Source organism: Setaria viridis, chromosome 3 (genome assembly GCF_005286985.2).
Source record: "Setaria viridis chromosome 3, Setaria_viridis_v4.0, whole genome shotgun sequence".
Taxonomy (NCBI): Eukaryota; Viridiplantae; Streptophyta; class Magnoliopsida; order Poales; family Poaceae; genus Setaria; species Setaria viridis.
The window spans coordinates 49424934-49442343 of record NC_048265.2 but is presented as its reverse complement, the minus strand read 5'-3'; the positions used below and the strand labels follow the sequence as shown (position 1 = coordinate 49442343).

Sequence of the window (17410 nt, the reverse complement as noted above, 5' to 3'; positions counted from 1 at the left end):
TGAAAAATTATCAACTACAAAGTGTAGATGTTTTCGAGAGCTACAACTTTCATATGAGGGTTATCTTCCTCCGAATTGATTTGAAAAAGTTATAAATTTTATTGTGCTGCATCTATTTCTATACGCGGGCCGAATTCCCAGGCGCTTCTGGAAATGGGTTTGTAGAGGCGCCAGCTGCCTCTGGAAATCAGAGGTTACCAGCCACCTCTAGAAAACCATTCTCAGAGGCAGCTGGGTTCGAAACTACTATTTTTAGAGGCGGCTGTAACTAAAAAATGCTCCTTTTTTCAGAATACGTAGGAGAGCTACGTATCTTTATATTAAGAAGGAGAGAATGTTTGAAACGTTACAACGCGAACCAACCGGGCACACGCACACGATTTTAAGCGCACTTGACACTTATACAGCTAACTATTACAACCAAGAACGGAGCCTAGACAGCTAAACCAGACCTCCCAGACCATGGTCACGGCAGTCTATTTGGGGTGGTGTCGCCGCTGCGCCTCCGCTCACTCACCAGCAGACATCCTCATCGCCCTGCGCCGCCTTAGTGCCGCTGTCCTCCACGCTGGTGCCACCTCCGCACCACCGTTCTCCATTGGCGCCGCAGCTGGGCCGCCGCACTTCCTCCACCGCCGGGCCGCGCGCCCGCATCCTGGCACCTCCATCCTGCATCGCGCGGCCTCTTTGCTGAGCTGCCTCGTTTCCGCCAACCGGCCTCATCGCACAGCCTCCTCGCCTGACGCCCCGGCCGCCACTCGCCCCGTGCTGGGCCACCAGTGGTCACCGGGCTGGCAAGGATCTCCTCAACACGCTCCCCGGCGACGTGCTCCCCCTCATTCTCCATTGCCTTCCGTCCGTCGTGGCATCCTCTCCCTCCGCTGGAGCCGCCGCTGGGCACACCCACCGCTGTCCTAGGAGCCGGCATGTGCTTCCGGCAGACCCCTTCGACGCGGCGAGGGAAGGGAAGGGGAGGAAGGGGGGGTGGCGGGGGTGGGCGGTCGCCGCTCTAGTCGCCTGGGCGGGAGCAACGCGGGGCAAGGGGGCTGTTCCACTCCGCTGTGCAATGTGTTATCAAATGTAGCGAGAGTTGCACTTTGAAAGAAAACTATGTTGTAAAGTTCGCAAGAGTGCAGCACGTGGCTTCTGATGTGTTGCCCCCTCTGACCGCAATAGGTCGCAGCAATTCCCTCACGTCAGAGCACGAATCACAAAGCATTCGAACGTCTCCCTACGATTGAACGTCGCGTGTAAAGCACTCACCTGATTTGGGCCGGTCTGCTGGCCCATGCGAGGAGGCCCACTGTGCCGGAAAAACTCAGCACATCGCTAGGCCCGAGTTAGTTTGGGCCGGTCGACTACTGCACAATTACGGCCCGAGGTAGCCACAGCTCGGCACTGTTGGAAGAGTAGGATTGCTCTAGAAAATCTTAGGATCTTGTTCGACTTTGAATTAAATCCGGGAGCTTTTCAACATCCGCATGACCAAAACGATCTTACAAATATGCAAATGTGTGCAGGTCATCGCTGACGAGGGCGCCGGAGGAACAGCGGCGGCGTTGGCTGGACGTGTGCGCCAGGGCCTTCCGATCGTGGGACTGGGTGCCGCTTCCTTGGCCGTGACTTTTTTTTTAAGAACTGACGGGAGAGCTGTGTTATATTAAAAAGAGGATAAAGATTTTAAAAAAGTAAAAAATGTACAAAGTTACAGTATTGCTGAAAAAAACGAAAAGCAACACAAAGGTATTATTCCCCCACCCGTTACTTGGGGGATGCAGCAATAGACATTAGGATCGATGCACTAGGTTTGCCAGGTGCTTTGCTCCGGCCATCATCCACATGGACGCCTCATATTTAATAAGCTGTGTGACCTGCTAAATTGTCGATTCTTTGCAGTCAAAGATCCTAGCATTGCGCTCCTTCCATACTAGCCAACGTAACAGGATAATGAGTGATTTCAGCCCCCGCCGATCCGTGCACACCGTCTTAGCCAGTTACAACCACCATTGATGCACTGAGGCCGTCTGTGGCCAATTGTGCGGAAGCAAGTCGGTTGTGGCTGTCCAATGGGCCATTTCTCCCCAGATCCGCTTGGTGAATCTGCACTCGGTGAAAAGGTGGGCCGCAGTCTCTGTTCTTCTTCTACATAGGGTGCATTTTCTAGAGTTAGCCCATCCTCGAGCTTGTAGTCTATCATATGTCCACATCCAGTTTGGTAGTAGTAGCTATGCAAAGAATTTGCATTTCGGAGGGGCGCATGATTTCCAAACAATTGTTCGAAAGTCTGTTTGTGACGATCCAATGAACTGCGCGCTATAAGCTGAGGTGGTTGTGTATTCTCCATTATTTGTGAATTTCCATCGTATTATGTCCCTTTCGTCCTGCTGCATGTTTGCCTCCCATGTTGCGCGCCACAACGAAATGAATTCCACGAAGTGTTGTGCAGAGAATGAACGGTGTCGTAGATTAATGTCTCTTATCCATTTATTATTTGTTAGCACCTGTTTGAGTGACGAATAGGTGTGGTGCCATATCGCAGGGGCGCCATCCCTGTAACCAAGCGCTAGTCCAGAACCTAGTTGTTGCCCCATCTCTGCTTCAATAGATGTTGCAGCCGCAAATAGCAGTTGGTTATTTGTGGAGCACGGCAAGTCATCATCATCCCAAAGTTTATCATCATCTGACCACCGCCACCACAGCCAGCGTAGTCTGAGCGCTCTTGCGAAGCGCCTGAGGTGTAAAATGCCTAGACCACCCATAGTGGTGGGGCAAGTCGATCTCGTCCAATTGACTTTGCATTTAGCGCTTGTAAGCGCTTCCGCTCCAGCCCATAGGAATAGTTTCCTTTTGTTATCAATTTCTTTAAGGATGCTCCTTGGCACTCATAGAGATGTAAGGTAGTAGATGACCTGCAATGTGAGCACCGATTTAACAAGAGTCAGTTGACCGGCATGACTAATGTTCTTCCTGTTCCAGATGGTCAGTTTCACTGCCACCTTGTCTATTAGAGGTTGGAAATCTACACGCCGTAGTCTCCCGGTAGTTAATGAAAGGCCCAAGTATTTGATTGGGAAGAGGCCACGCTTGGCCGGTAGGGAGCATAATATCTCATCCAAGTCGAGGCCTGCACAGCTTATTGGAATGACCATAGATTTGTGAAAATTTGTGTTGAGACCCGATGCATCTCCGTACCATGAGAGGAGTTCCATCAAGTTGGATATGTCCCATCAAGTTGGATATGTCGTTATGCATTGGGTTGATGAAGATGGCCGTGTCGTCAGCGTACATTGAAACTCTTAGGTCGTTCGTGCGGCCCGACAGTTTTGATAAATATCCCCGGTCAGTCGCCATCTTCAAAAGCTTTTGTAGTGGATCTATAGCAATGACGAAAATAAGAGGGGATAATAGGTCCCCTTGTCTTAATCCTCTCCCGTGTTTGATCAGCGCGCATGGGATGCCATTGAGAAGTACACGCGAGGATGATGTGCGTAGAGGGTTGCAACCCAGTCGCACCAGCGGTCAGGATTCACATGAGGGGTTGTAGGTATTCCCATCTAATAGAGTCAAAAGCCTTTGCAATATCGAGCTTTAGGAAGAGGGCCGGAGTCTTGTTTCTATGGAGGCGCCGGATCTTAGTTCTAACAAACATGAAGTTGTCATGGATGCTCCGTTTTTTTATGAAGTCACTCTGGTTCTTGGAGACAATAGAATTCATGTGCGGCGAGAGTCGTGCAGCCATTGCTTTTGTTATAATTTTGATGAAGGAGTGGATGAGGCTTATAGGGTGAAAGTCGCATATATCTTCAGCTCCTTCCTTCTTTGGGATCAGGATAATGTTAGTAGAGTTTATTAGGCTTAAGCTCGAAGTGCAGAGGAGGTGAAAAGCATTAACAACATTTATGACGTTGTGCTTAATAATGTCCCAGCATTCTTGAAAGAACGCAGCAGTGAACCTATCCGGTCCCGCCACCTTGTCACTCGGTATTAGCTGAATTGCCCATTTGATCTCCTCTTCCGTGAAGGCCAAGTCAAGGTCCTCTAAGTTATGTCGTTGTAAATTTAGGATATCCCAGTTGATGTCATTTTGCCTTGGTAGCAGTCGTTTCATGGCACCCGTGAAGTGATTTGTCACCACCGTTGCCTTTTCAGTATGTGAAAGTGCCCAGCCTTGTCGTGACTGGGCTCACCGCCGATGAGGCGACTCCGGTGACGGGCTTAGTCCATTCCTGCTACTGCTGGGCAGCCCCTTCGTTGCTACCATCCCTATGCTCCGTGCGCGCTACATGCAGTATGAGCCAATGATATACAAACATGCATTCCCATATTATGAAAAGGAGTAAAATGCACCACGGGCTCTTAAACTTGTCGCGCTATGCCAAATAGGTCCATCAACTCTGAAAATATATTTTTGGGTCCCCAAACTTGCTAATCGTGCCAAATAGGTCCAAATCTTTGCAATTTCTGTTAAAACGCCCGTAAACTGCTTGTAAACTCTCATAATCAATGTTTTATAATTAAAAAAATTAACAACGGCCGTCGCCATCCACCCACGTGGGGTCCTGCAGTTCTCCGGCCGATGGCCGCCTGTGCACGACCGCACGCGCCGTCTGCTCATGCTAGTCCGTGGCCTCAGCCACCATCTGCTCCTGCCAGGCTGCCACCGTCCGCTTGCGTTGGGCTCCGACCTCGGCTGCTGTAGCTGGACAGGGACAGACATCGGCCGCCATCCGCTGCTGCCAGACTACCGTCGTCCACTTCGGCGGGGCTGGGCCTGCCCACGCATGGCTGCCGAACACCAAGACGGGTCGCTTAGGGCTCGCTTGGCGTGGTGAGTGGCTCCCCCAGCAAGCACACCTGCGGGTGCGATTGGGAGCGGTGGCGGACGGTGAGCAGGGCCGCGGGCACAACGGGGAGTGGTGGCGTGCGGCAGAGAAGCTCCTCCAGCGGGGGGCACGCCTCACTCGGAGCTGTAGCATGAGGCCGCCCGCATACGGCATGGAGCAAGGGCCTCTACCAGGCGCCGCGTGACGCAGCCACGCGCCGCCACCGCAGTCGTCACGCCCTGGCCCTAGGGCGCCGCCCCGGAGCCCTGGCACCCACATCCCGTGGTCCTGCTTGACATCACCCCGCCGTCGCATCCGCTCGCCGTGGGCCTGTGCCGCCCCCGCGCCAGTCCACCCCGTCGGCCTCCTAGAACTGCGCGCGCGCCGTGGCCTAGGACCGGCCCCACGCTACGCCGGATCCGGGGCTGACCACCACACTTGAGCCGGTGCCCCGCGGCCATGGGGAGCTGAGTGCGGAGGGGCCCAACAGTGACCTCAACCCATTTACCGCATCGCCTGTGCTCCCTTTGCCCCGTCCGCTTCACCACCGGAGCTTGCGCTGTGCGCGCGCGCTGCTCATGGGGGAGTTCGATCCCGCCGCTCAGAGTCGTCACCGTGCCCGCTGGAGGAGCCACCGGCAGCTGTGGATTGGGATGCACGGGCGGACGACGGGACAACGATGAGCGAGCGACGTCTGGGGTGGCGCGACAGTAGCCAGCAACCGGGATGGGGCCGACGCAGGGAGAGGGAGGAGGCAGCTGCCGGCGCTAGGAGAGGGAGGAACGACGGCCGACGTGGGGAGAGGGAGGGGGCAGCCGCCGGTGCGGGGAGAGGGAGGAGCGATGGCAGGCGCGGGAGAGGGAGCAATGGCGGCCGGTGCGGGAAGGGAACGATGGCGTGGGGAGAGAGAGGGAGGGGTGGGGGAGGATGATAGGGATGACGAGAGGGATTAGAACAAATTGGCACGATTAGCCAAGATTTGGACCTATTTGGCACGATTAGCAAGTTTGGGGATCTAAAAATGCGTTTTCAGAGTTGATGGACCTATTTGGCACACCGCGACAAGTTTAAAGGCTCGTGGTGCATTTCACTCTATGAAAAAACATCATTTATCTGAGAACACCATTTGATTGAGGCTAGCAAATTGGCTTTGTTAACTAGGAGCAATATAAACATTCGAACCATTTGAGCCGCTAACACCATGTATCAAGGAGGTGATAAGCGTGATCACCAGCAGGACCTTCAGCAGGATGGCCAGGAACCGAGCATGGGGAGTGAGAGCCACAGCTCTCACTGTTGTGACCATCATCAAGTAGAGCCCGAGAGCTACCGTATAGAAGAACAGGAACCCGAGTGCGCTGGCTGGGCCTACCATTGAGTTCCCGAAGATCACGGTGATGATGCCGCCACAGTTGACAATGTCTCCTGACAACTCAAATATACGATCAAAATGTTGATCATCTTCTTCATCATTACTGGTGTTTTGATCTTGATTAGCTCTCTCAGGATCGGCATTTTGAACAGATTCTTCATTGCCGGGCCTTCTTTGTTGCATAACCCTAAGCTTCAATTTAAGTTGAAGGAGGGCAACAACAATCGGGACCGGCACGAGGAGAATGGCATAGCCATAATACTTGTTGAAAGAGACAAGCAAGAGGTATGACACTAACACTACAAGGAACCATGAGAGGTAGACCAAGGCATTGCCCCACTTTGGCGGCATCAATATTGAGAGTGCCGCATCTGCAAGGAAGGCAGCTCCAATGGCGATCTTGAAAGCTACTTTTCCAATGGAGGATGACGTTGATGCAGAACCAAGGTAAGTGGCCAATATGCTGATTGCGAACACAAGGTTCTTGAGAGAGTATTTGTACCAGCGTTTCCGCTTCTGCTCCAGTTGATCGGCCAGGGCGCCGATGCCATGGACATTAACCTGCAGCATATTCTGAAGAATGGATGAGTTTAGCCATGTTGAAGGGGGGACAAACACGAGAAGTATGAAACGCCAAGCCGGAAGCATCGGTCAACCGACGCATAGAAATCCCAGAAAATTGTCATCTCTAATCATCCTACATGCACCTGCGTCGTGCACGTACTGGTGCCTAAATGATAGTCCGTGCCATGAGACATGAGACCATGAGTGTGAGTCAATGGATCCTCACCTCGCTCGGTTGCTCCTCCGTATCGCCGGTCACCTCCTCCTGCTCGTCGATGGCCTCATCAGCGGCCACCAGAGCCCAGCTGGCGCCGGAGGATAGCTGATCATGGCCATGGTCGCGGGCCCACGGCTGTTCTGTCTGCACCAGTCCGTATTCATCCTTGGGTTACAAGAGGCAAGAAAACCAATTCGTTAGGCAATGTTTACTTTTGAAGTTCTAATGCTTTAAAGCGAAGCCCCTCAATTTGCAAGGTGAATTTCATCAATTATATATACTAGCAAAATGGCCGTGCGTTGCTACGGTAAATGATCATCAATTGTGTTTTTCAAACTACTAAATTTTTATTCCACTTATTAAATGTCTACTTATTGGATGTCTACACATTTACTAGAAAACCAAAAGAATTTTGACTTAATTATTTCCTTCAACTCAAATACCCATTAAATTAAAATATTTTTTTATTCAAGCAAGAGAGTTAAATCAGCCTCCGATGGCCACCGACGGAGGGCTCTTTAGTCCCGGTGGGTAATATCAACCGGGACTAAAGAACCCATTTCTCCCGGTTGCGGCTCTCGGGAATATGTTAGGGAGTTTTATCCCGGTTGCAACTACCAACAGGGACTAAAGGGGGCCTTTAGTCCCGATTGGTGTTTCCAACCTGAATAAAACGTCCTCCTCTTCATCACCATCAGTACTCGAGTCTTCCATCCCTGTCTCAACATCTTCCTGAACAACAATCAAAACAGATTACCTAACAACAAACCACATCCATGATCAACAAGCATTCAACAACTCTGCAAATAACTGTTGCATAATCGTCATTTTGAAGATCTGGTTGTCCCCAATTCCCCATATTACCATCCTCCTAAAATCGTCAAGCGAATCAAATTCAGAGACAAATGCACATGGCACAACAGAGCATATATTTCTGCAGCAGACAATCAGAGCTGCCAGAACAAACCTTTTCAGTAGACTCTTCACTGCTCTCTAGTTCATTCTCCTCTTCATCGTCATCAGTACTTAAGTCTTCCATCCCTATCTCAATATCTTCCTGACATTAACAATCAAATCAGATTAGCTAACCATAAATCACACCCATGATCCACAACATTTAACAACTCTGCAAATAACTGTTGCATAATCATCTTTTGAAGAGCTGGTTGTTGCTAATTTTCCATATTAATACCATCATCCTAAAATTGTCAAGCAAATCAAATTAAGAGACATTTGATTTCCTTAGCCATTTAACAAGTTGTGTACCTCTTCATCCTCATCACTCGAAGAGTCAATGTCCTCCCCAGTATCACCATTTTCCTTATATCAGCAATCAAATCAGATTAAGCAATCAGCCAACGCTTAAAATCTATTTGTTTGTTCATATCATCTTAGCAAATATGCTTGTGCGTTGCAACGGGAATAAACACCAAGTCAATAGTAGGTTAAACAACAACTGCTATTCTACCACTACCGCGGAGCATTGTTCAACGCTTTCAATTCAAGTAAGACAGGCATTAACCAAATACTCCGTCCGTAAACAAACCACTGCTCAATTAAGCATCCAACCAAATACTTTTCATAGTAAAATATCATTGTAACTGGTACAGCAAGAACCATAGACCGCGCAAGTTCATGTTCTGAAATGAAAAATTAATTTGGCTAGCCAATTGCATGCTTGCCACTGCATCGAATGGTAATGGCTCCCAAACAAAAAGCCACAAATCAGGTGTTGAATATTATTCAATGCCCCAGCAGAGCACCGCGCATGTCCGGCGAGTCGATTAGAAAATCATGCAGCTGCAAATGCTGGGATCGAAACCGTAAAAAGTTGTTCAATAAAAACCATCCGCCATTAGCGTGTACCCGATGTTGACCGTCCACTTAAATCCACTCATCCCTCTCTCCATGGCGGTGTAGATGGGCCAGGCCATGAACACAAGCAAATAACAATCCACCCATCCCTCTCCTCCCGTTCTCTCCATGGCTGGCGCCAAGAAGAAGGCCACGCCCGCCCCTGCCGCACCGAGCCCCATGCCGCCGCTGTCGCCATCCTCCTCCACCGCACCTAGCCCCAGTCCGTTGCCATCCTCCTCCGCTGTACCTAACCCCAGGCCGCCACCGTAACCATCCTCTTAGGCCGACGGGCATGAGGCCGCGAGCGGCGGCGGCGCTGGTGTCGAGACGCGGCTGGTAGGGCCAAGCGCGAGCTGTGGTCAGCGGTGGGCACCCACGGCGGCACCCGGTGAGGGCACCCGCACCCCGAAGATAGGCTTTTGGAGCTCAAAAATTGGATTTCTGAAACCGTTTTTGGAGGTTTGCTCTCGCCGATTCCTAAGATTTCTTCTTTATCTCGTCGTTTTCAAGATCTGAGCTTGAGGTTTCTTGGTGCAAAGCAAAGGAATCCACCAAAATCACCCTGAGATTTGGAGCTGAAATTTTTTTGGAGGTTTGCTCTCGCCGATTCCCAAGATTTCTTCTTTACCTCGCCGTTTTCAAGATCTGAGCTTGAGGTTTCTTGATGCAAAGCAGAGGAATCCACCAAAATTGCCCCGAGATTTGCAGCTGTAATAGTCCATCCATGGGTTCTGGGTCCAGCCATGGAGCGGCCGTGTTGGTGTCTTGGCTGTGCGTGGCGGTGGTTGGCGTCAGCGCTGTAGGGGCAAACTGGGGCACGCAGACGAGCCACCTGCTGCCTGGCCTAGGCACCTGTCAGAATGGAGAGAGAGGAAGGGACGGGAGGGAGACGCGCAGGTGGCGGACAGGAGGAGACGGAGCGCATGCGGCGGACGGGAGGAGACGGAGCCCTATGACAAGTGGGTCCCACTTGTCAGGACGGACGGAAAAAAGGAGGCAGAAACCTTACTTATTTTAATATTAGGTAGAGATATGACCGTGGACCGTGGTCAATGTTGATATCCAGATTAGGGTTAGGGAATGGGGGTTTTATTACAAATCACAAGAAAACTACAGTTTGAAACTTGAAGGGCCATTTTGTTTTTCATTTTGGCCTTCTATCCAACTACACTACACACTAAGCAATATCATTAATTCATTAATGATTTCATTCATTTTTTGCTTGATTTCCTACAACGTCATAGTACTGTAGATTATATGAATAGTCTTAGAGAGCTAATTGCCAAAGGGTCTCCAACTGAGTTAGTTAGGGCCTCTTGTGGCACCTCTTCAAGTTCTGAGTTCGACTCCCATGGTAGCGAATTTTAAACTGAGGTTAAAAAAATCCCCTTGTCTGTCTTCGGTCACTCATGCGGGCTACGAGGCACCTATGTAAGCACATATGTAAGGGTGGGATATAGATTCAGAGGTTTTCTCGACTTGCGTGAGAACGTCTTAACAAAATGCTAACCCTCACGCACCCACACCTTGCCATTACATATAAATGTACCCAAAAGCCCAGCGCGTGCGCCTCTCAGGCCACGGTCCAGGTGGCCGACCAGTGCTCCTGTCGTTCTGGGAGAAATCTCCTCCTCCCCCACCCTTTTTCTTATATTTTTTCATTCAGACCTTACGGTCTATTATATATACAAACAAACTTTCAAGTTATTGGGTAATTAAAATTTAAATGTTAATAGCTATAAAATACAAAATTGATTTTCAATCTATTGTATCATACTGCTCTTTGCGATTTTATCTACAAAATAAGATCTCATCTCACTATGTTCGGAAGAAACAAATGACATGTAGCGTCTATATATCATATTAATAGTTCGGTAAATTACAATCAAAACAAAAAAAATCCATTGTTCGCGTTTTTGCATGGCCTCGCATTTTTGTATGGTGCACAATATCGTAAACCAAACATCTTCTTTTTAAAAAAAAATTGTATGGCTATATACATATGTATTATTGTTCTACACAATAATTTATAAAAGATATCAAAATAAAAATAATCACTACTAGAAAAATGATCTCTACTACCGGTTCCCAACCCCCCTCTAGTACCGGTTGTGCAACCGGTACTAACAATCCGGTATTAGAGGGGGACACTTTAGTACCGGTTGAAATAACCGGTACTAAGAGGTGTTAAAAAATTAAAAAAATGAAATCCCCCGCCCCGCCGGCCCCAGCCCTCCCCGCTGCCGGCCTGCCTCCCTCCCCCGCCGCCGGCTCCCGCCCCCGCCCACCAAGTCGCCCCTCCAGCCGCCCCTCCGCCTCCGCCCGCTCCGCCGCCTCCCACCGTCGGCCCCCGCCCCCGCCTCCGCCTCCGCCCGCCCCGCCGCTCCCGCTGCCACCTCGCCGCCCCTTCGCCCGCCCTCCGATGGCCTCGTGGCCCGCCCACCCCCGCCCTCCGCCTCCGCCGCCATCCGTGAGAGAGAAGAAGAGGAGTGGGAGGATAAGGAGGGAGTATGTGTGAGAGAGAAGAGGAGTGGAAGGATAAGGAGGAAGTCCGTGAGAGAGAGAGGAGGGAGGATAAGAAGACGAGAGAGAGAGAAGGGGGCGCCAGCGGTTGGAGCTTTAGTACACTCTTTAGTACCACCCAGTACTAAAGCCTTTAGCTTCCACCCGGTACTAAAGGGTCTCCGGGGGCTCCCAAACATTAGTACCGGGTCCAAAAGTGACCGGTACTAAGCCTCGGGATGAGAGGTCATTTTTCTAGTAGTGAATCTATTGTACTTTTATATCACTTTCATTTATTTTATTTATTTATATCTTATACGTGCCAAAACCTATCAACCTAACCCTTTCTTAGACAAAAATTTAACTTTGGTGAGAAACCAGACACATCACCAATATATTAAATTAATTATAGATTTAGTTTATATCTTATTAAATAATATCATAAAATAAAACATACTATATTATGACTAACCCGCGCAACTGCGCGGGACCTCAGGCTAGTTGATTTTGAAAAATTAACGATTGCTACTTCGTAAGAATATATACTACATTAAGAAACAAGGATGATGATAATTGTTACCTCAGGAGAACTGCCGGCACCAAGTGGGAGTGGGACTAGGGCCAAATTGAGAATTGATCCATCGTGGATGTTGTAATCTTGCAGGGTGCGGTCATCGTCGAGCGGCAATCCATCCAAGACAAGGTGCTGTTGCGTCCGGTGTATACCCTCCTTCTCATTAATCATATCCCTTATTTCGGAGATGCTATGCATGCAACCCACTCCGAGCTCGAAAATCTCGCCGGTGAGCTTCTGAACAAAGATATTCATCCCACCGCCGCGGAGGCGCACGACCAGATGGATAGTCGATCCATTGTGGATGTTGCAATCTGCCAGGGTGCACTCAGTCCTAAGCTGCTGTCCTTGGAACACGAAGCGCTGTTGGTCCGGGGGAATGCCCTCCATATCCTGAATCATATCCTTGACATCGGCGATTGTTTTTGAGAGGTCCAATTTGAGTGTTAGTACACGACCTGTCAGTGTCATGATATGTATCTTGTCCATCTGAAGAAGGAACATAAGCAGTGTATGGATCAATAGGGTGCGTATCTATCTAGTCCATATGGATCGGTAACAAACGAACATAGATGCAGTTTATGGATCAGTAGGGGATAAATGTAGTTTATGGAAATAATAAGCTACGAAACAAGGCTGCTGATAATCGATACCTTAGGAGGAGGAGGGCATCTACCAAACGCGGAAGCTAGCCAAGAAAGGAGAGGCAAGAGATCCAAACGGACCAAGCTAGTTTTTTTCCATTTGAAAAGAGATGGGCAATTAAGCTGAATTACTAATTCATGCTTATTTGCTTGGCAAAAATTGACGATTGCCACCTAGCTAGTATGTAGAAATACTACCGTAAGAAGCAAGGGTGATGATTATAATTGCTACCTCAGGCCGATCGCGGGCACCACTTGGGCCTAGGGCCAAATGGAGAGTTGATCCAGGCCGGATGTTGTAATCGGTAAGGGTGCGGTGGTAGTCGAGCGGCTGTCCCTCGAACACGAGGTGCTGTTGTGTCCAGTGAATGCGCTTCTCCCTATAATAATTAATCCAGTACAAGACATGGAAGATGGTACGCTTGAACTCCACGTGAAGCTTCAAAATCTCACCGGTGATCTTCTTGACAAAGATATCCAACCTGGCGCCGACGAGGAGATGCAGGACCGGTACCGGACTTGACCCGTAGGGGATGTTGTAATCGGCCAGGGTGCGGTCATCGTCGTCGAGCTGCTGTCCATCAAATACAAAGTACTGTTGGTCCGGGGGAATGCCCTCCTTGTCATAAATCATATACTTGACACCCGCGATTGTCTTGAAGAGATCCAATTCGAGTATGAATTTTCGACCCGTCCTCGTCATCCTAACAATTAGCTTCGTCTTCCCCTCGACACGATGGCCCCGGAGCCCATTTGGGGGCATGGGCTCCCTGCGATGTGCTGCGATGATGCCCATCTAAAGAGGAACATAAGTAGTATATGGTTAATAACGACCATATCCTTGGCATTCATGAAGTTATCACTAGAGAACACATAGAAATCCTAAAAATGTCATATATTCTGAAATGAGAGGTAATATTCATGTAAGCAACAAAGATGCTCGATCATATATACTGACTACCTCAGGTGGACCGCCACCGCCACGTCGACCAGGGGCCAAATGGAGAACTGATGAATTCTCCTTGATGCCGTAATCGGCCAAGGTGTTGCTATCGTCGAGGGGCCTTCCATGGATACTGTTCTTCCCTTTACCGTCGCCCAAGTCATTTTTTAGCAGGTGGATCGTTGAACCTTTCTGGATGTTGTAATGGGTCAAGGTGCGGTCGTTGTAGAGCAGCCGTCTTCCGAAAATCAGGCGCTGCAGTGTTGGATGGATGCACTCCTTCTCATAAATCATGGCCTTGACATCAGCTACGGTCTTCAAGCCATCCCATTCGAGCGTTATAACCTCACCGGCAGACCTCCGGACAAAGATGTTGTTCCCTCCAACACGGCGACGCCGGAGACCCTCGTCGTCTCCGGCACCGGCGAAAGCGGCAGGGTGCTGGACCAGGGGCATGCCTTCCCTGCGGTGTGCCTCGGTTCTCTCCATCTGAATGCAGGATAGGGAAGGGGAACACATGTGAATCAGTAGTGAACAAATCCTAAAAAAGATGGCCTAGACGGCGGATGGCGCCTCTCGCGTCTCGTGAGACGCACGCCCCCGGCTCTGGCGCACCTAGCGCTGGCGCCGCTGTGCCACCACCCTCCCGCGCCACCAGAGCTCTCGCCGTGCCCGCCCGACGACGCACACAAGACTGCTGCTCGCGTCCGCAGCCGCCGTCGAGGATGATGCCAGGCCGGGAGCCCGCATGCAGGAGCTGCTCCTCCGCAACTTCCACACCACAGCCGTCCCAGGTGCACTCCCGTCCTCTCCCGGTACTTACCTCTGGATCACCACCCCCTTCCTTGCACCCCATTTCACCCCCTACTACATGTCCTCGGTCCTCTCTTTCCACCTAACGGCCCCACCAGCCCTCGTCCGCGCGCGAGCTGTCATGGCCGGAGTGCTAGGCTCACTAACATGAACGTTGTCAACTTCCTTGTCACGCGTGTGGCCATCTTGAGTTAGTTCCATCGTCAGCTCTTCCGCCTGCACTCGTCCGAAGCTCAGGCAGCGGCAATGGCGGCTGCGCTCAAGGAAGAAGAAACCGCAGTGAATGCCGCCCAACCACCAGCAGTCACTCCCCCGGACAAGCGCGCGGCTCGAGATGGTTCCCTCTCTGGCGCCAAAGCGACACCCCTGGGCAGAGTAGAGCGTCATCAACGGGTACGCCCGGATCCGGTCTTTATTTCCCGCGCAAGCTCTGGTTTGCTCCCCCTGCCGCGACATGACGTGCGTCGTGTGGACAGGCACGGACACCGCACCCACGTCGCTCCCGTCGCGTCAGGCTTCACTACTTCTGTCGCTCCCACCAGCCACCCCTACCTGCAAGCCGCACTCTCGCCTGCTCGCCCTGCACCCCTGCCTTCACTCCGCTACCCCAAACCCATCCCTCTCCACCACCAGGGCTGCCACCGCTGCCTTGCTCGCGACCACTTGGTGCGAGATTGCCGCGATCCCATCTGCTGCCGCCTCTGCCGCGGCTCCGGCCACCGAGGATACGCCTGCCCCATGGCGTTCCCGCGAGAGCAAACATCCCACCCACACCGCCGCCCCACCATCCCCCTACCCGCATGATTAAGGGGGTGTTTGATACAAGGTACTAAACTTTAGGAGTGTCACATCGGATGTTCGGACGCTAATTAGGAGGACTAAACATATTTTAATTATAAAACTAACTGCAGAACCCCTATACTAATTCGCGAGACGAATCTATTAAGCCTAATTAATCCATCATTAGCAACTGGTTACTGTAGCGCCACATTGTCAAATCATGGACTAATTAGACTTAATAGATTCGTCTCGCAAATTAGACTCCATCTGTGCAATTAGTTTTGTAATTAGACTATATTTAATACTTCTAATTAGTATCCAAACATCCGATGTGACATGTCCTAAACTTTAGGAGGTGTTTCCCAAACACCCCCTAATAACGACCGTATCCTTGGCATTCATGAAGTTATCACTAGAGAACACGTAGAAATCCTAAAAATGTCATAAATTCTGAAATGAGAGGTAATACTCATGTAAGCAACAAAGATGCTCGATCATATATACTCGCTACCTTAGGTGGACCGCCACCGCCACGTCGACCAGGGGCCAAATGGAGAACTGAATCCTCCTCGATGCCGTAATGGGCCAAGGTGTTGCTGTCGTCGAGGGGCCTTCCATGGAACACGAGGTGCTGCTGTGCCTGGCGAATGCCCGCCTTCTCCGCGATAATGCCCCTGACATAAGCGACGGTGGTTTCCCGGAGCTCCACTTTGAGCATGATAATGTCACCGGTGAGCTTCTTGACAATGATACTGTTCTTCCCTTTACCGTCACCCAAGTCACTTTTTAGCAGGTGGATCGTTGAACCTTTCTGGATGTTGTAATGGGCCAGGGTGCGTTCGTTGTAGAGCAGCCGTCTTCCGAACATCAGGCGCTGCAGTGTTGGATGGATGCACTCCTTCTCATAAATCATGGCCTTGACATCAGCTACGGTCTCCAAGCCGTCCCATTCGAGCGTTATAGCCTCACCGGCAGACCTCCGGACAAAGATGCCGTTGCTCCCTCCAACGACACGGCGGCGGCGGAGCCCCTCGTCGTTTCCGGCACCGGTGAAAGCGGCAGGGTGCTGGACCAGGGGCATGCCTTCCCTGCGGTGTGCCTCGGTTCTCTCCATCTGAATGCAGGATAGGGAAGGGGAACACATGTGGATCAGTAGTGAACAAATCCTAAAAAAAAGATAGCCTAGGCGTTACCATGACTCCATGAGAGCAATGCAGATCAGTACATACCGTGAATGGAAGGAGATACCGAGATATGATCCGATTTCGAGTTCGAAGGTGATTTCCGCTTCCATTGTTGCCTACTCCTACATAAATAACCCGGCTTGGTAGGAGATTTCCTTATGCAAAGCGCGTCCTGTGGCCGGCACTCGTCAACAGCAACGCCTGCACCGTGTGTGAAGGGCAGAACCCGCCCAATGAAGGGCGGTGATAACAAGGCCTAGTGGAGAATTCGGAGGCCCTTTTTTATTCTTGGCCGGATCAGAAAAATTCTATTTTCTAGGGTTTAACCAAGATCAAGGAAACTTCCGTCACTCTGGGAACTCAGAATAAGGATCACCAGTCTATCAGTCCATGTATGCATCTCCGCAAACTTTACTGTCTTGATATGAAAAGAGTCGTTTGAGGCTAAGAACTAACTATCGTTCAGTTGAATAAAAAAAATAAAAAGTTCTAATCAACCATTGTGAGCCGAACAAATTCTGCATACGTACTGTATTTCTTATGTTCATTATGACGCACGCATCTCTCACTCTCAGCAAATTAGCTAGCCTCGTTTTGTCTGCACCCCACGCCTCTTCTGCCTCCTACACAGTTCCTCCTTCGGGTCACAGCTGCTGTAGGATAACGATCACGAGTTCACGACTACATACATAATTAGGGCAAGTTGCTACCGGTTTGTTGTGTGGTTTGGTCATTTGGATGCCATGATTGAGAGCGTTTGTTTGTTTCTTCGGTTTCATTTAATTTGTCAACGTGAGCGAGAGAGGGATGATGGTCAAATTCAGTGGGCACCCAAAAAAAATAGGCGATAGAGCTGCACTTGTCACATCTCCATGTACGTGGTGCGCGATTTTACTGCATGGTGGATCAAACCGAACGATATACTCAAAAGTAAATCAAAAGAAATCTGTTTGGATATATACCTTAGATTTGAAAAACCATTGCATAAACAAACTGATGTTTTAGAAGTCAAAGCCATGTGTACCACAATCTATAAAAAACAAGTCTCACACAGAGTTTTCAAAGCTACAAAAAGACTATATACAATACTATTGTTATTCAAAAATTTGTCCTGCTACCTCTACCGCTTCCATGTTT

The 17410-nt window shown here is 50.1% G+C and overlaps 1 protein-coding gene across 1 annotated transcript; it reads right to left on the bottom strand.

The window, feature by feature from the left end:
• Nucleotides 1–15558: 15558 nt before the first annotated feature.
• On the bottom strand, nt 15559–16170 carry LOC117849401 (polyubiquitin-like). Its single transcript, XM_034730933.1, has one exon. It carries the CDS (start codon nt 16168–16170, stop codon nt 15559–15561), a length of 612 nt encoding a protein of 203 aa, XP_034586824.1.
• Nucleotides 16171–17410: the final 1240 nt, after the last annotated feature.

Excerpts from the sequence above, each read along its gene's own strand:
- LOC117849401 (XM_034730933.1), bottom strand. The coding sequence starts at position 16,170 with ATGCCCCTGGTCCAGCACCCTGCCGCTTTCACCGGTGCCGGAAACGAC.